Consider the following 19,588-nt stretch of genomic DNA (forward strand, 5'->3'; position numbering starts at 1 on the left):
GTATCGTTTACATTACGTTATCAAGTTCAATCAAGAAACGGTTCACTGTTTGTCAAGCCCTGTCTGCCTTAGTTGCTGTTGCTACGCCTGTCAAGCTTTCTGCCAGGGTAAAATCACAACAGCTGCAGATTTACCACTCGAAATTCTGACTGTTTTTTTAACATCAGGTCCCTGATGTAAGAAAGTAGAGAAAAGCAGGCTTTTCATATCGAACTGGCTGAAATGACAGCAGGTTGTGTCAGCTGCAGCTAGCTAACTTATTAAGCTATTGTAACCAACTTGATTGCCGAGTTGGTTGATAACGCTGGTTCCTGCTGACTTTCGAATACTTTCAGCTGACTTGTTTTCAAATGAGAATCTTTGAGAAACCTTGAAATGTAGCGTATTGACTCACACACATAATTTTTTAAGGCCGATCAAAAGAAAAAACTGTATATTTCTTCTGTCATTCTGCTGTTCTCTGCTATTAGTCATATCTCTTCATGTTATAGCCTTGTATTGTTATATTTATCTCTAGGCCTAATGAAAATCTTTGTGTTTTTTCAAATCTTCCCCATTGTATGGAAAATTATATTGAATAACGATATTTTTCTAGGTATTGTGTCGAAGTTAGAAATTCCAGTATCTTGAAAATATTACTCACCAGTTGGTCATCCATGTTGAGGACACGGAAATAAAGAAATAGCCTTATTTTGCAGTGCTAAGTAAGTAAGTAAGCAAACTAGCTAACGGCAGCTTCAGTTAGCAGCAGTTATGTTACGTTAAGATATAAGTATGAATTTGAAAGGTGGCCATTTCTTACATCTTGCACCTTTAACATTACAAAAGAAAGGCGTTCAGGATGAAGACTAATCAGTGTTTTTTGCTAAACGTTTGGCTATCTCGGGCAACACGGCTGGGGTTGCTGACGTGTAGAATAAAAAAAATAGGACAGAGCTAACCTCTGGTAATACTACAAAGTGGATGTGAAAGGAAACTCGGTAAATCTCGGTACAGGGCAGCGAACAGTCGGTATGACTTCTCTCTTTCTCATTAAGAGTCCCCCGTTAGATGTATTTCAGTACCCTTCCCGCAGAGGCACCTTCAAATAGTCAACTTGTCAAAATGGCTGAACAGATCAAGCATGCAACTCAAACACGCTGATGAAGGGAGCACTTGTTTTCTCTCTCATTTATCCGCCAGTGATCAGAGTGCTTATCTGCGGAGAGACATTTTCCTAAATGTCAAACTTGTTGAGAGCCGTGACAGACGTCTGCTGTCACGACGAACATTCAAAGCTGACACCTTCATCTGACATTTAGCACCCTCTCCTTTTCATCCTCTTCACTTTCTCGAGATACGTGAAAGGATTATTTGCATGCGAGACCTCGATACTAGCAAAGAAAACTCAGTCTTTGGTTTTGTGTGTGCCGAGAAATCCATAGAAAATCTCTCTTGAAATACAATATGGGGAGCAGATAAAAGGCTGTAGAAGGAAGTGGTGGTGAAATAAAGTGGAAAATCTTTTAGCGCTCATCAATAGACGCTCTCTGAGTCCTATAGGGCCTTTTAGAAAAGAAAGTTACTTATATAAAAAGTGTAAAAGGTGAAGTGTAACGTTCTTGTTTCTTTCTTTCCTCAAGGCTTTTTGACTACCACGGCAGAGTGGCCCCCCCACCCAGAGCCGTGATCCCTCTCAAACGCTCCAGGGTGCTCGCTCCCTCTTCCCGCCGGGGGAAGACCTCCTTCCCCATCAAAACATCCTCCTCCTCCTCCTCTTCATCCTCCAGACCTCCCACATCATCCTCCTCCTCCGGGCTCAAACGTACGTACCATATAAGGTGCTTTTTCACTTGCCTTTGTGTTAACGCTGCACTGAAGTCACATTTTTGCTTTTATTTCATTTGTATTTTTCAAAAGAACACTGCCTAATTACGCTAATGGCATTCTGTCCTTTTCAAGGCTTAATGCAAATCTCGACAAACAACAGCTCTGAGAGAGAGCAAGTGGTGGCATGATTCAGCTCTCGCCGCTAAAAAAAAAAAAACTGGAAAAAAAAGCTATTTAATTCACTCTCGCAGCTCAGAACATGCCACACCGCAATGTAGAGCAAAAAACACTAAATCGCAAACACAAATATAATCCGAGCTTTGCGAGCGGCGCCCGTTCTGCAGCGCTCTTGCTGTCATCTAGGATCCATCTGGATCTCATTTGCTCCTCTTGATTAACTGTAGATGCATTCTGACGACCTAAATGTAATTAATGTGAGATTGGAGGCCGTCCCTGTGGAGCTGTGGTCAGCTGTGTTTTCCTAAACCTAAGTCTCTATCCGTCTATGTGTAATTGGCTACAGTGTTTGTTTCATTGTTGCCTGTCGAGGCCAGTGTTATCAGCCCGAGCAGCTTGGTAAGGTCTGCAGTTGCAGTTGGTGTTATATATATATATATATATAAAAATAGCCCATCTCCCTCTTTGTGGACAGAGTCAATGAATTCTCTCCCCTGTCTAAGCAGTGCTGCTGTATGTTTGGGAGACTAATTTGCCCCAGCCAGTGCTGTGAAAAATCACTGTTTGTATTGACTTTGGCCTAGATAGATTGGACAGCAAAATAAGGTTAGCTTGTCCAAACAACGGGGTGGGTTAGCGTGGGCAGTCTGAACCACTTGGGCTTTACGAGCAATAATTCACTCGAGAGGGGAAAAAAACAAACATCCGTCAGATGAATGGATCGTGAGGACGGATAGATTTGTGTTTTCCACATTAAACCCTCTTTGATGCACAGTGCTGACTGTCAGTTTATGAAGACAGGATTCAGGTTTTTGGCGTATTTTGTCTTTGAAGAAGAGATGGTAAATAAGGAATGCCGCTTTAAGTTGTTGTCTCTTCGGTGAAGTCGCAGGCTGCTTTGAGAACGGGACACAGTTGTATTAAATAGTGTGAGTAATATTGAGGTTGTGTTTTCTGTCTTTCTTCTCTCCTAATGTTCCCTTTCTTTCTCAGCTGTCAACATATTAAATAAATGGAAAATAAATTGATTAACCCTCAAACAAACACCCTCCCACAGGTCTAAAAATGAAAAACTCAAAATAAAGTAGTTTTTGTTATTGGATCTTTTTTAATTGAGGTCACTATTATGTTCCCTCCTGAGAGATAACTTTTTGGAGTTGACATTTAAAAAGTTAGAGAAGGTCTTAAGTGATACTAAACAATACAGTGATGAGTCACAACAATTGTTTTATCATTTAAGCAACCTTTTAATTAATTTCGGTCAAAGTCAGTCAAATGTGAATGTTTTCTAGTTTTTCTCGCTCTTCTATGTGACTAATCCAAATATGATGCAATTCAAACATTCAACAAAGTATCACAGCAGTGACAGTAAGGAGTTTCTGTAGTCTTGGTCACTGTTTTGGGTTCTGAAAAACCTCCATTTTCTCCCACTTTTCTTCTAGCTGTGGTTCTTAGTAATCTCAGATGTCAATTTTCCATATTTCCTCTACAATCTCCATCCATTATTCCTGGCAAGGAGGGTCCACTTTACCCAATGTCCTTGTGATTGCTTCCCTACTAGCTATCAATATTGTGATCAAATGCCTTTCCTTTATCCATACCATCTCTTTAATAAAGTTCAAATTGCAATGATAAAGTATGTAGCTCACAGGGATGTCATTACCCTGTATCTACATACATTTCACATTTTAAGCTTCTGCTCGAAGTCATGAAAAAATGGACAATTGGTGCCCATGTACACAATTCAAATAGATTTTGTCACTATTTCGCAAGCTGACATGAAGAAAAACACCATCTAACAACATCTATTATCCAGATCTGCACTAAAAGTTAATGGGGTCTATTCTGGGCCGGGACCCGTCCTCCATCCAAGTTTTGTGGAAATCCGTTCAGTAGTTTTCGTGTAATCCTGCTGACAAACCAACCAACAAACAAACAAATGGACACATAAATATTAATTTGTGACATCCCTATACACATTTACAGATGCACAAAAAGGTTTCCTCACACTTTTTGTCCCATTTTGCATGTTCTCCTGTTGCAAAACAAGCACATTTTGTTGCTGTTTTAGGATCTCAAAGTGGGTCACACTGGTAGGATCATGAGGTGTTTTGCCACAGATAAATACATGCACTTTGTGCATTTTGCTTTCAAATGATGTAAAGTTAGAGTGGAAATTCGCCAGGATGCCATCGTAAATCACACAACAAACCGCTCTACTGTTCAGGATTTTAATATAAAAACAAAAACAAAATACATCATTTGCAGGTGTATTTTGTTTAGTAGGTTCACTAAAATCAGGTTTCCTTTCATTTTGTCCTTTAAATCTGACTCACAGATATTCATATGTCCAGTCCGGTAACTTTCCAACAACTATGTAGAGTCTCGGGTTACATCAGCAGCCCGAAAACTCTTTGTCCGGTTTAATCTTCATAGACCAGTGATTCAAGAGACCCTCACTATCCCCGAGATAATAATTTTTGCGGTTCATCAAGAGGTCCTAAAATTAGATCCATTACTCATCCCCCTAAATCTCTCCTGCTGCCTATTAAATAACAATGTGCTTTTTTTCCTCCATTTTTTCCTTTAACCTGAGCTATTTAAAGATGCTGCGTTGATGATGTTGGATTAGGATGTGTATGTTTTCTCTCTTTCGGCTTATGTGACTGATAGCACAAAAGGGGGGAAAAAACAGGGCCTGGAGGCGCTGATAAATTAAAAACTGTTCCGCACTTTCTTATCATCAAAAGCTGCCCAGCGCGAGCTGAGATAATGTTGGAATAAGGAAGTGAGCGTATATATGTGTGTGCATTCATGTACAAATGGAAGCAGGTGATACTGAGAAGGAGATAGAGACACTCCAGTGTGTTCCACCACCGAGATATCATTGTATATCCCCTGATTTCTCTCCTTTTTGCCCCTCGGGAAAGGTCGATTTTCTGCCTCTCTGGAGCCTTAGGGTTGATGGCTGCTTTACTAAACAACATGAGACTCATGCTTCTGATTCCTACACTCATGTATTACCTTTAGTGTGGCATTATCTACCCTTTCTCTCTCTTTCCTCATGCACATTAATCATCCTGCTCTGTTTGAAAGATGACGAATGCCATACGGAGTGCACTGGATCTTACCTGGGCTGCGTTTACCAGCAGGAATTCCAGTGAAAGATTAAAACATCCTTTCAGGGAATCTAGTTCAAAGCCAGCTAATGTGTGAGAATTTTCTATCACACGTCCACATCTTCTCTAACCATTTGTCTTTTATGTACGTGCGCTTTATGCTCATGCATGCATAATCGCGCACAGACGTACGAAGGGCTCCGCATTGTGATGTGGTGTGGGTGTAAATACACATCAGATACACTATCTTAAAGAGCCGCATGCAGGCATTATTCCAGACAAGTAATGTTTTGATTCGGTGCGAGTCTCCAGCCTCTGATTTACAGAAACTCGTGGGTTTGTTTACCGAGCGCACATCCATCCTCTTTGCAGGGCTGACAGAATCTGATAGGTGTCAAAGAGAATTTTATGTTTTCTCCTCAACTTCTGATGTCTGTTTTTCCCTTCCTCTCAAAATATGACACATTTCAGCCGCCGAGGGTTAAGGAATGAGATTATCTCATTACTTTATGGTCTAAATGTTTTTAATCTGCTCAGTTCAAGCTGCTGAGGAGGAACACCCTCGTTTGAGCAACCGTGAGACGGGGCCAGATTGAATTAATGGTGACGCCATGAATATATTTTTTATTTTCATGTTTTCTGCACATGACATATCAAGGTTAAGACTCAGACTTCGTCACGATACAGTTACGCTTCATTTACCCAAAGCTCAGAATACGTATTGTAACACCCAAAGCACCCTGCGTTGGTGAGAGCAATTATTCATAAGGTAGTAAACAGAAACTGTGGGAAGGCAAATTCTGCCCCCTGTTTCTCATGCGGTACCGTTAGTGAGGCAATGATCAGGTGAAGTTGCAGTGTATGAAATGTAAAAATGCAATTGGAAAACACTTTGACGCAAGGTTGTTTTTTTTTTTATCCAGTTTAGTGGATGCTGTACTGTTTTGCATCATGTTACAATACTTGCCACTTGTTATTCTCTCTTCGGCTGCAAAATAACCTTCAGCAAGGTTTGTACAAACAAGTTTATGTGGATTTTTTTAAAAAGTAAATGAGCTGGTTCTCCTCTCTGATTTAATTACTTGGTCATTGGAGTGAAATTCATGTTTTCAAATTCGCTGTTTGGATTTCAGTTTGGTAACGCCTTGTTTCCTGGGTCCCATAATGTTCTCAGAATTTCTTGGACATGATGTGATTTCGTAAGACAAAGAACATCTTCTGAGACAGAAGTTGTTTTGTTTGAGTTTTTAAAGCAGCTGTCTACAATCTTACTGACTGGAAGAAAAATGCATTCATAGTTGGAAACCACATTTTCCATTTTGTTTTTTTTATTCGCCGTCAGAAAAAAACAAACCTTTTTTTGTATGTTCGGCTGACTTGCTGTGCACTAAATGAGTGACTAATTAAGAAGATGAATTATTAATTGCTTAAAGAAGTGTGCAAATTGACCACTCAGTTTACCCTGTAATTAGTTAGGGATTGCATGGCCCTTTAGGAATCTTTAAAGCCCCACTCTCCACAGCGTATTTTGGCATTTTTATGCTATAAACAACGATGTATGATTATAGTAGAATCTGCAAGTCATGCATCCTCTAAGCTTGTGCAGGCAGTTGAGGCAGCTTCCCCCAAAATGTGAGCCTTTTGGTTCAAGTGCATCGCTTTAAGAGTAGCGTGGCTCCTTTAAGGAACAGAGGCAGTGCGTAGTGAGTGTGTGGTCGAGCGAGAGAGAGCTTTTGATATCCATTTTAATGATGTTGACCTCGCAAGAGCGGCAGTCTGGCTGCGATGGTATGGACTATTAACCACGCCCTTTTCTGTTTGAAACAGACCGTTAACCGTGAAAAAGGAAGTAACAGATTCCTTTCAGTCTCCATGGTTTATATAATCCATCTAATGCCAACTGAAAGATAGCATACAGTCTCTGTCAGATATTGGCACTCTCGAGCAAAACTTGAGCAACACTGCCCAGCATGGTGGGCGTAAGCTGTGCACTAATCTTCAAATTGAAAGCAGCAGGTCCACAGTTTCAGCTGGGTAACTTTGCAGTTGGCCAGATTTAGACGTTCTTCCCCGAGGAAAGTGTGACTCAGTGCGATGATATGATATCCAAAACTTTAAGTATTAACCGCTGACAGCGTGCGGTCTCCGATGAGCTGTATGAAGCAGCATCGTTAAAATGTGTTTACGAATGAAATGAGGACAAACTGAAGTTAAAGTCGCTATAAATGTCCCTGTTTCTGTGTTTCTGTGCCTCAGCAGTGAAGACAGACCAGCTGCAGACTATCAAACGGGAGCTGACTCAGATCAAGATGAAGATCGACTCTTTGCTGGGACGCCTTGAGAAGATCGAGAAGCAGCAGAGAGCTGATTCTGGTGAGAACGGGGAGAGAGAAGGGGAAAAGGACAGCGAACACCGAGGGAGGGAAATTAAGAGCACACACAGGCCATACGTCTTAGTGACATCGGGGGAGATAAGAGTAGTAGAGCTCTCTGTCATAACAGCAGACAGGTGTCAACGCCACGCTGACTCAGTTTATATGAGAGGTCTTTATAGATGCCCTGCAATACAGGACGGCCTCAGAGAGAAGCTCGCTGTGAAGGTCATTCAGACTTCACGCCATTTGATGTTTGTGCATGTCGCAGTTCTTCAACAGTGCGATGGTTTATTCAAACTCTCTTTTAACTCCATGACAGTCGAACACCAAAAGAATTTCAGTCGTGGTCGTCCTCCAGGCAAACTGTTCTGTAATTTATTTGAAGTGACATTGAAAACTAAAGTAGCTGCCAGAGCTGACAATGAGAAATCCAAGGTTTTTCTGGTGGATTCATATAGTTTGAAACAGCTAGCAGTGAGTGGCATGCAGAAGCATTTTAAGTTTAAAGGCAATTTGCTAAAAGGACCAGTTGACAGGGTCATTTGCAAAAAAAATATGTAACCACCTCAGGCTTTGAATTTTAAACAAATCTTAATTGCTTTATTGGTCTTTCCCATCAGTGTTTGATCCCTCTGGGCTTTAAAAGTAATCAGAAATGTTTTGTAATCAATTTTGGAAAAAATAGGAGCCAAGGCAGGGATGCCAGGGTTGCTGAAATCTGGTCTTCTTTCCTTGGTTCAGTTAAAACCCACCCAGGTGGCTGAGTTTTGATTTTGCTGTCAACACATATTGCAGAAATGTTTTTCAGAGAGAGAGCAGAGAGCTACAGTGGTCCAGTCCACAAATGATGAAGGTGTGAATAACAGTTTCCAGTTTCTTGGAGCGAAGTGTTTCTAAGAAGCAGAAAACGTGTTTCAGACTAAGATTTGCTGTGTTTATTTGAAACGTAGGCTGCAAAGATGACCCCAAGAGAGAGCATTTCTTTGTCTAACCAGAAAATTACATTATGGATTGTTCGACGACATTATGTGGTTTCTGAAAAATGAAGTATAAAATGAAATGAGTGCAGAGAAAAGTAGTTTTTGGCACTGTAGCGTCAAGTCGAGAGAGACGAGAATTTGCAAATTGACACCAAGACGCGAAAAGATCAGTTGTGTCCTGGAGGTTGATGAATCTGAGAGGAACAAAAGATCGACTGGACGATAATAACTGAAAGAACGGCTTTTAGCGATATTTGATTAATTTTAGCCCCACTTAGCATACAGTGCTAATACCTCCAAGTCCTCCATCAGGAGGAGGACATAATGTGAGGTGGGTGGAATGGAAAGCTAATAATAGATGCTTCGCGTTGAAGTTATGCTCATAAAGCTTGAGTGAAATTCAAGAATTTGGAAGCCGGTGTAGACGCGTCACCAGAAAAAGGCAGCCAAACTTTTCCTTTGACTGTGATCGCACTCTGAATTGAATCTGCGTGCCCTCTTTTTCTCTCTCTCAGAGGCTCAGAGAAAGTACGAGGACAACTGCGACTCCCTGCATGAGGAGTCTGTGTCAGAGACGGCAGAAAACTCCGGGGAAGAGGCCGGCGAGGGGGCATTGGACGTGGAGGCGGGCGAGATGACCGATGGAGGCGAGGACGACTACGACGAGGAGGGCAGCCACCATCTGGTAAGAGAAACGGCTGACAAGGCTGACAGGGAGGGAAAGAGCAAGGCACTTTGGGAGATCTCAAGTGGGCAGACAGTCTTCGCCTTCTGAAAGTTAATTTTCCAGAATTATTCATGGCCACAGATCTGAGAGAGCGAGGCTTCACATGAGTGAATGGTGAGGGCGCCTGGACTGACAGTTTTTCCCTGTCGACCCCGGCTCAAACAGTGGAAGTAGGGCTCTTCACCGCCCGCACGCAGACACCAGCTCACACACATACACATACTTACAGGCTATAATTAAAGCAGTAAGCTCGAGACACATCGGAGAGCGTTTCAGACCCGTATGGACTGGTGTGAGTCCGACCGTGAAGTGGTGGCTGCAGAGTCGTGTGAAGGGGTTTTCTTTCACAAGGGCACAGATGAGCCAACAGAAATCAAATTGTTGCAAAGATTTAGATATTCTTTATTTATTATATATATGTAATCTATAAACTAAAATATTCCCATTGCTAATTCTTGGTAATCTATAGAATTGCGTGTTTTGTCCAACCAACCGTCTAAAACTCAAAGATGTTCCCGTTTAAAATGATTTCACGCATCAAGCTGGAACCCAAACATGTTTGGTATTTTTGCTTGAAGGTGAATAAAAATGCAGTAGGCTACTGTGATCTATTCATCAACTAATCGTTCCCATCTGTGGAAAGTTTCTTGTCACATTGATTTAACTTTCCATCGACTTGGGATTTGAGTTAACATTGTTTTTGTTCATTGAAAAAAATGGAGGTTTTCTTTTGTTGAAGCATTTTAAACTAAAATATTTAATTACTGTCATTTTACAGTGTTCAAATGTCCTCTATCTGCTCTCAGGGGCTTTAAAAACACCCACAGTGCTCGGTACTATTGTATAGTCAAGTATTATTCCCCATATTTTCTCAGAAGTGTAAGCCGTATGCCTCCTCCTTACAATTCCTTCAAGTTCAAGCGTTCATGTGGGTTCATCTGGGCAGCGTGGCTGTGGTTTCGACCGTGCTTTCTTTATATGCTACATTTATTTGCCATTAACCAGGTGAGCATGGGCAAGCTTCTGTATCCTTGATGCAAGATTGGAGGCCTCGCTAATAGAGGGCATTATTTTTCAGAGACATTGTGGAAGAGATGAATTTGTTTCCTGAAGGTCGCATTGACCACGGATGGTGATAATGTACCACAAAGTCTGTCCCGCAGGTCGGCGTAGCTGCTGTTGTTGAGCGTACGTATATTGGCAATGACCTTTTGGAGGAAGAATAAAGACGACCTGCGTGCTCTGTTTGGAAACTGTATATTGTACCCGCGATCTTAACCTCCTTTCTCTCCTTCGCAGATAGAGAACCATGTATCGGATATCGACAACTGAGATCAGGTAAGAGATTTGGATTTATGGTTAATCCAAGTGTGCATTACAGCGACAGTGAGGTTGTTACAAGATGGCGAAGAGTCCTGCAGCCTCTCACAGCCAGACCTCATTAACGGCCTTACATCCGGTCCTCGTTAACGGCCGTAACCACTGAACTGTGTCGTGAGCATCCCTAAACATTCGTTAATCATCTCCTAAGTCATAAGCTCCATGACATTTGGAAGACCAGCTCCACTGAAGGGCAGCTAATGCCGAATTCAACAGAGGGAGCAATAATGGCATTCCAATGGGCCAGAACTGCCCATAAACAGCATTCATCTAATTGAATTGTGTGGAAGGGGGTATGAATGGCGAGGCCCAAGGTAAAGAGTTTCCTGCCTCTCGCCTCTCAGGGTGTGGGTAATGATGCAGCCACATCATCAGTTGGCTCGGCGCTGGCTGGCTCCTCATAGCGGGGGTGCTTAGCTGTGTTTATCAGTCGCAGACTGTTGATGAAACGCTGAGTTAATCTCTGCTACGGTTCCCCTTTTGCTTCTGGGTGAGCAAAGGAAATCCAAAAAAGTGGCTCAGTTCATTGGAGACTGTAAAAAGCAATCAAACTGGCACCTGATTTTGATTTAGTTTTTTTCTTTGAACAAAATATATATTAGTTTTCCTCTACTTTTAGTCAGCAAAACTAAAAGACATTTTCGTCTAGTTTTCACCAGCGAAATGTCATTTTTATTCATGCATTTTTAATGCTTTAGGCTTTAAAAGGTTTTTTAGGCCGTCGCCACCTTTAATGTGTGCAGTTACCAGGGTTATAGCTGGTATTTTTTTTTTTGAGTCTTTCACAAGGTTGGCTGAAAAGGCACCATTTCTCTGTTTATACCAGACTGAAAGAGTTCACATACCATCTATCTCTGCCATTCCCTGTGGTAATAGAGTCATTCTCCCAAACGCCCCATTCATTCATAAACTCTGGCAGTTGGTGTTATTGGCAGTACTGCAGCTACCTGCAGCATGATTATTCAGAAGCTGCTTTTACTTCGTTGTTCACTAACTGTTATATGAGGAATAATGTCCGACAAGGTGTCTATTATCTATTAAGGCCATCTTCGACACCTTGAAAGGCGTGATAGCTTTTTAATAACGTTTAATTTAGTTATGGCTAAAAAGTCACCAACAAATGCTTTTCTCACAGTTTTTGTTAACACTGCTCCAAAGTCTTCTTTTATGTAAGTACTGGCAAAAATGTTTCAGAGCTGACACCACACCTCTCCCCCCCCCCAATCTGTCTGTGAAGATGTCTGGTGTACCACTTCCAACCGCCTCTCAAGGAACCATGTTACACTTTAGTTTTCCATTTCCTTTTCCATATATCCGCCTTCTAAAATCAGCAGCCAATTCACAAAACCTCCTCACAGCACATACATTTAAAAACGCTGAAAATCCCACTCGAGGTTGTGGAGAATATATGAATGTTTTGCTTGCAGGCCTACCATGGATAGAAAATCAGTGTGAGGAGAACCTCAATAAGTCATGTCCGGAAGGATTAGGGAGGCAGTTCCAGCTACCAGCAAATATTTCTGCACTTCCCGAGATATTTCTGAGGCCATTCAAAAACGGACAAGCTTTAAAAATTCAGGCTAATCCTCATCAGATTTACAGCATTATAAATAGCTAGCATTTTTTGAGGAGGAAACACAGTCCTATAATGTGTTTTCATCAGTTTTTCTCCTTTATCACTTCAGGATGAGGCGGCAGACACCCCCGGTCGGTGGTATTAGAATTCATCATCACCTTCAAGAGACAGAAAAAAGGATCTCTGAGGGATCAAGCCACCCATTCTGGACTGTAAGTTGTGTTAAAGAGACGCCAAATCACATTTAGATGCCAAACTGTGCAGCAGAAAACAGAAATGTGATGTGCTCTCTAAAGAAAATGTGTGCAAGACCCATTTTATAGCATTGGCCTGAGTTTGCCTCACGGATATTTCTGTGCAATTTATGTTTGAGAAAGCTGACAGTTTAATGCGCTAATCCTGTTCCCGAAAAAATAAAACGAGAAGGGAGGAAAATGAGTTTTATTTGGATTTATAAATTGAATTGCGTCGAAAGAAGGGAACATGTTGATCAATTGTTGCTGCTTTTATGAAATGTGTTTATGCGCTGTAATTTCACAAACTGATTTTTTCAATTAATTTCTGTTGTTGCTCAAAAAAAAAAAATCGAATGAATAAATGACAGTCGGAACAATCTGCGACCAGTGTGATATTCAGAAAATGAATGAAACATCGTTTGCCGTCTGGTTTCGGATTTGCCTCGTACATTAAGCCAATAGCTGCGAGCATAACTTTATCCAGCTTTATCCATTTATCACACAAATGCCCTGTGGGGCTGTTCCATCATATATTCCTTCTCCTGCCAAGTTTAGGAAGCAGAAAGAGCTTCCTGTGGTAGAGAGCCAACACTGGCACAGGCCTCCTGCCAGGGAGCAGTGCCCCAATGTCTCAATGCACTGCTCCCCGCTCAGCCTGCGCATCCCAACATGGACTGCTGCTGTTCAGGAGCCAACGCCCTTTTTTCTTTCTCCTCTACAATCTCCCTCTGCATCCTGCATTGATTCTGTCCTATGGAGGCGAGGGAGCGTGGCCAGTTTTTTGAAAACTGTGGAATCTAAATCATTTCCTAATTATAAATTGAGAGGCTTTGATATCGTCAAAGTATGTGATCCGTGATTTAGATCACTTATATTTCCGAATAAATGTAATAATGTAACAGATGTAATGGCTAATGCTGCCTTTAAACAACCTGAATAAGTGATAGGACAATACAAAACAGCATCCAGCATTACTCTTTAAATAAAACCACCGTAAAAGTCGATATTAAGGTGAAGTACAAACAGTGGTCAGATACTGACAGAATTATGATTTCTACCAGTCCAGATTGTTATTTTCCTGCCATGTGGAGCTGCTAACACACAAACATCTCAAATTGCGGCTTGAGCTTCAGCTGAGCAATTATAATTAACCTGATTTTAAATAAATTGCCACAAACCCAATTATGTCACCAGTCACTAGATGTCAGCATGTTCTACTGTTAATTATTCACATCATGTTTTTCTAATACGTTACAGATTAAATTTACTCCAAACAATGACAAAGGCATGTTTGTTGTCTCGAGCTTTCAGTTTCTCTTCAGAGCCTAACTCAGGAGGAGGGAACTAATTTGCACCAGGTGTACCAGCTGACACGCTGTTAGCGTCAATTAGGCTGATAATGTAGTCCTGTAAAAGCTTGTAGGCCACTATTCAGAAGAGATTAATAGTGCTAATTATGTGAATGTTAAAGCCTAATTCATGTCTCTGAACAATTAGCCGGCAACGCCAGGCAAATTTTAGCAGGTGAGACAGGAAATGGCTTAGACACTGTAGGGTTGTAAGCATAAACTGCGGGAGCTAGCATGGCTAACGGTTTAACAACAATTTAGCAAGTTTATAATGTACACGGCTTCTTATCAATTACTTTGTGATCACTAATCTCTGTCACTGTCCAGGGCTTGAGACTGACAGCGTCCCGGGGACGTTTGAAAATGCCTGCGACAAACAGAGACCGTCCTCGGGATGCCCAAGGACCTAAAGCATGTGTAGCTAGGCTATTATTTAGCAAATGTTTTCTCATGCTGTTACTATAGTTAATATCACTGGATGACTACACAGCATGAGACTTTTGAAAAATGACCGTATGCCGTAATGCCCTGAAAAATGCTATGTTAACGACAATAAATCCATAATGAAATCGGCAGGAGGAGAGCTAGTTAGCTCTTAGCAGCTGGTAGGCAGCAGAGTCCTGCAGTGTGCTGAGCCATTAGCTTACAGCTAAGAAAGCTAATAGACCTAACAGAGCTAATAGAGCAGACAGCGAACAGAGCTAAATGCACAGCAGGACTGAGAGTTTCTGTTAAGCGGAAAATGAAGCGTCAATCGTTAAACGACCATTTAAAGTGACAACATAACATATTTACAGTAAATAAATACACTGAAGTACTTCAGCTAAGAAGAGTTTGAGTGTGTTGAATGCAATTACGTATAATAACAACAGTAGATGATGAGTTAAAGCTGATGGATTGTGATGAAAAAAGTTAGACTGTCCACAGCTTATCCAGCAAAGTAACATCGCTCCTTCTCTACTGCTTATATCTCTTCACTATGCAGTGATATAAACAGTCAATATTTTCTGAATGATATGTCAAGTCCACCACCTCTTTTAAACTAGCTGCACCTTAGAGAGCCTCGAAGTGTCAGTGTCGAAGTTCAATCCAACTGAGCTTTTCCTCTACTCCTTCAATTTGCACTCGGACGCATGAATCTCCAGTGTAACCACAGCAGAGCTCCTCCTGAGGGTGTTTTTTTAGAGTAGAAGTGAAAGCATGACAGCAAACAGACGCCGTGTCACTGAGATGACTTTATTCTTACTGAATATCAGGAGAGGTCCTGCATTTATGTAAATGTCGAATCATTGGATTTAGTGCTGTTGATAGATTAATGAGTTGTTTTACTGAAATTATTTTTAAAAAATGTTCCACTTTAAGGTTCAGTGTGTAAGATTCAGTGACATCCAGCAGAATATAGAAAAATACGAATGGTACGCTTTAGAGTCAGTGTTTGGTTTAAATCCTACGCAGCGGACATTTAAAGCCTTAGCTGTGTCTAGTCAAGCAGATAATTGTGGTTTTATTTGCACATCGTTGAGATATGTTGTCGCCAGCCCAGTGCAATCTAATTTAATTTAGTTTAATTTGCAAAATTATCTGCATTTTAAAAATTCAGCAGCTGTTTTTTTTGTTTGTTTGTTTGTTTGATGGTTTGTTTGTTTTTTCCAGAAAAGAAATGCCCTAATTACTTTGGGGAATCCACACATGCCTCTGAAATTTCTCACTATTTTATTTGACCTTGGGTAGAACGTGGTGCCCATGAAAACTGTGGATTACAAACCTGAATAACGGTGTTTTTATATAGATAAACACCATAGATGGATTTTTATTCACCTCTTATTAACACAAAAATTGAAAAAAGAATATATTGTTTTGTGAACGGACCCTTTAAAACAGAGAATTCATTATTTTGCACAATGTGATGAACACAACAGTGAACCCTGGCAGTGCTGCCGGAAAAAAATACATGAAATAAAATGTCTGTCCTGCAGCTCTTTCAAAATTAAGTGTCTGGTGAATGATGATAATGTGTAATATTTAGCACTATTTTTGTATCCAAAAAAACATGTCTAAGGGAAATGGCTCTGCTACATGTTTATCTTTTTTGCTGGTAGCCTGTTATTTAATGAACAGTATGGTGATGTGTCAAATCTTTTGCAAAAATACAAAAAAAAATAAAAGGGAAAACCTCATTGCTTTTAACTGTTGTAATTTATCTGGGTCACTTTAAAACATTTCTGGCTCAACGCTCACTTTTAGTTTGCCCTGTAAATAGTCCTTTATCATGTTTATTTCAAATATCAATAGACTGAAAGAAGAATTTTACTAAGTTTAAAATAATACTGAAATGATATACTGACAGTTTGTTGGGATCGTTGGGATCATGGGGCTTGTAGAGACGTGTAACTGACAACTGTTGTATAGAAATGTACATTTTTTTGTAAAGATATTTTTATCAAAAGGCATGTTTACTGTAACTTTGTATTTTCAGTTCATGTATAAAAAAAGAAGTATATTCCAACTGTTGTAAGGCTAAAAAAAAGAACTCATTGTCATTGTAGATAACTATTTGTGTTCTTCTCAGTCAATAAAATGTTTGTGTCATATTTAACTAGTCAAATGTTTCAATGATCAACACTTTATTTTACAAATAAATATGAACTGAAGGACAAAGAAACCTTTTGGCTTTATTGTACATAAATACAGACGGTGTGATTACCACTTAGAGTTTACAGACGTGTGTAAATATTTGGCGCAACATCAAGGCGTGCCACTTAAAAATACATTCTCCCCGTCTTCCTTCACCGCAGACTGCTCATTTAATCATGATTTATATAGTTAATTATGCAGCCCGTGTGCCACAGCCGCCGTCAAAATGACACTTTAACAAGTGGCGCAGCTTTAGTGTTTGAATACTTGTCAAATTAACGTCAGTCAACAGAAAACTGGACACCATAACGGCAGCTTGTCATCTCGTGTTTCACTAATGGCACCAGTCTCGCTTTGCTGCCAGTTGATATCGCCGTGCACCTAATACAATCTGACCGCGGCAGAGTGTCCACCTGTGGCAGGTCATTTTACACCTGACTTGTAACCGTAGGTGATAATAAGAACGTACCAACCCAATCGTAACAGTCATTTCTAATCTGAAATGTATGCGTCTGAAGTTTACAGTAGAAGCGGATGGGAACGGGGTTAGCTTTAATATCTTGCCTATTAAATTCTACAATTTCTCCGACGTCGTCAGCCTGTCAACAGACTGCAGATAGCCTTTTGAATCGTTCTGACACGTTGATTATTATGCTGATTTCAATTAATGTGTGTTGTCCCTGATATTTAAATGAAGGATCCAGAAAAACAGAACGATACGCTCAAATTTCTCCCAGTATTGACAGGCTACTAAAATTTGCTCAAAACACAGAGTTTTGACATTATAAAAAATATGTTAAAAGGCACAGTATGTAATTTCATAAGAGTCTTCATTATTAAACAACCACCTTACTGATAAAAGTCTGTGATGTGACTCACTCGAAGTTTTATTCATGTTACGTTGAGTCACATTCGCTGACTTCCTTCATCACTCTCTGACTCTCTCAGGGAAGTTATAATGACAGGCAACCGATGAAACACACCTTTAACCTTGAGTAAAAGTACGCACGCATCTGGGCTCCTTCTTGTTGGAAAAGTTTGGGATGATATTGGACAGTTTAATGCAGAAATGTTACATTTTGTCTTTAAGTATATGATGAACTACAGCGAAGAAGGGTTAGAATACATGAAATAATGTGAGGAAAACAGCCTGTTCACAAAGGAGGATTCTTCATGCCAGAGATCTTTTTTCTCACTTAAATTTAAAGTTAATGAGACTCGCTGTCTGCTGCAAACTATGCATTTTTTATGATAAACTGACAGATTAAGTGCTCCTTTATGGGTTGAGAAATTCTTCTGATTTCATAAAGGCCCTGAAATTGTACATTGATATTCAGCTCCTTACTGTGAGTGATGGGATCCAACATAAACACACTATTCATCACCGTTTTTAATTGTTTCACGTGGTTTTTTTTCCTCGGTTGTTTCCATTGATTAGAAGTGGGTGTGGCTCTGTTGGAAAAGGTGATGTTGCACACTTCTTTGCACCAATCAGGATTAAGCAACGTTGGGATCAGACTCTGATGGCAGTTGGTGGGTTATTTGGTTATTGCCAATCAAATCTGATCAAACCACGCCCACACTGTGCTAATAAAACAGATTAATTAAGTTTTTTGAGCATTAAAATCTATATAATTGTTCAAATCTTAACTAAATTATGCCTTAATGCCCAAAGAGAAGCTCCTCTCTCCCACAGAAAACACTGCTCCACGAACACCTCATCAGGCAACGTCACACTACGTCATCATGTCACACATTGGCATAACTTATGCATAGCGGCTAGTTTGGCACATAAGATTTGAGTTAGCGCAGCTGATCTGGTGTTGTTAGCGATGCTAGTTCAGGCATGCGTGAGCTGACCAATCAGAGGAGACTGGGTATTCAGGAGGGAGGGGCCTTAAAGAGGCAGGAGCCAAAACAGAGCGTTACAGACAGAGGGGGAATACAGAGCTGCAGCGCTGGACAGTATGAGAAAACCTACCTTGGTATTAACCCAAAATGAAATTACAAACCTGAAAATGAGCATAATGTGTCTTCTTTGAGATATGTCATCAAGTTTACAAGGGTTTTAATTGAAATTAACCATTTTAAAATGCAGTAGCATAGTTTTACACATACACAATTTGTAAACCTTCCACTGGTACAGCCGTGTGTCTTTCTCTTTACAGTCAGTTCGATAGATATGGCTGAAAACTGACTGCTTCTTAACACATATCCATTCCCACATTTTTGACAGTTCAACCAACACGAGGAAAAACTTCTCCTTGACAGAGGTAATGAAAATAAGGTGAAAGTTCTATTGATCTGTGTGAGGAAATATTGTTTTTGGACGCCGCCTTTACACGAAGGTCAGAGCTCAGGATCAGCTCCAACACAGAGGCGCTGAGTAATCGCTGTCATACTCAAGGACACTTAGGCGGGACGTATGGGAATTGTACTTGCGTCCTCTGGTCGAGCAGTAGTCTCCAAACTCATTACACTTACCCTCAGTAAGATTAAGAAACAAGTCCAGTTCTCGTTCTTCTCTTGGGGACGCGCAACGTGATTTAAAGACCGATTATGACCCCAGCTTGACCTTGTTTATGTGGCGAAGTCTGAACTTGACTGTGCAAAACTCAGCAGAGCAGCATTAATCTGCCAACATTGTCCCGTCCTTCATTTCCCAAATGAGTCGCAGAACTGTGAATGTGAAGCTGTGGTCTGAGCTGGTAAACAGCAGCGTCCATTGAAATCTCTGCTCTGCAAGTCCAGGCCAAAGTGTGATTCAAAGCCTTTTCACAGATGGATAGGTTTTTCTTTTTTAGACTGCACGGAAAATTTTGTTTTGATTGCGACTACTCCTGAAAATCATTGCTGGGCTGCTTGTGGCTGAAATCAATGTTCAGGCCATGTTCCTCTGATCTCAAGGGCGTGCTACACACACACACAATTAATAAAGAAATCTTGATTTATGCTGGACTTTCAAAACATAAGGTGTTTTTGCAGCAGATCTAAAACAGCTGCTGCAATAAAAGCAAGGTATATTACAAGACAGGAAGCCAAAATAACAAAAGAACTGCTGACATTAAAACAAATCCCTTCATAAAGGACTTACAAGGCAGTAAGGGTTCAAATAATCTGAGCTCTGCAGGGGTTTTTGTGTGTTATTAGGGGATGTCTTCATTGTTAGACTACGACATTAATGTCCTTGAAAGGTTTTGGGATGTCACTTCCACTGTGTTAGCGA

General features: G+C 40.6%; 1 protein-coding gene across 1 annotated transcript in view; it reads left to right on the forward strand.

The window, feature by feature from the left end:
* Nucleotides 1-10,519, forward strand: part of LOC141014722 (RNA-binding Raly-like protein) — a 55,739-nt gene extending 45,220 nt beyond the window's left edge. The window contains exons 4-7 of the mRNA XM_073488622.1: nucleotides 1,623-1,804; nucleotides 7,365-7,478; nucleotides 8,976-9,145; nucleotides 10,487-10,519. Of these exons, the coding sequence (XP_073344723.1) occupies nucleotides 1,623-1,804; nucleotides 7,365-7,478; nucleotides 8,976-9,145; nucleotides 10,487-10,519 (499 nt within the window). The remainder of the gene's footprint in view (nucleotides 1-1,622; nucleotides 1,805-7,364; nucleotides 7,479-8,975; nucleotides 9,146-10,486) is intronic.
* Nucleotides 10,520-19,588: the final 9,069 nt, after the last annotated feature.

This window comes from Pagrus major, chromosome 19 (genome assembly GCF_040436345.1).
Source record: "Pagrus major chromosome 19, Pma_NU_1.0".
Taxonomy (NCBI): domain Eukaryota; kingdom Metazoa; phylum Chordata; class Actinopteri; order Spariformes; family Sparidae; genus Pagrus; species Pagrus major.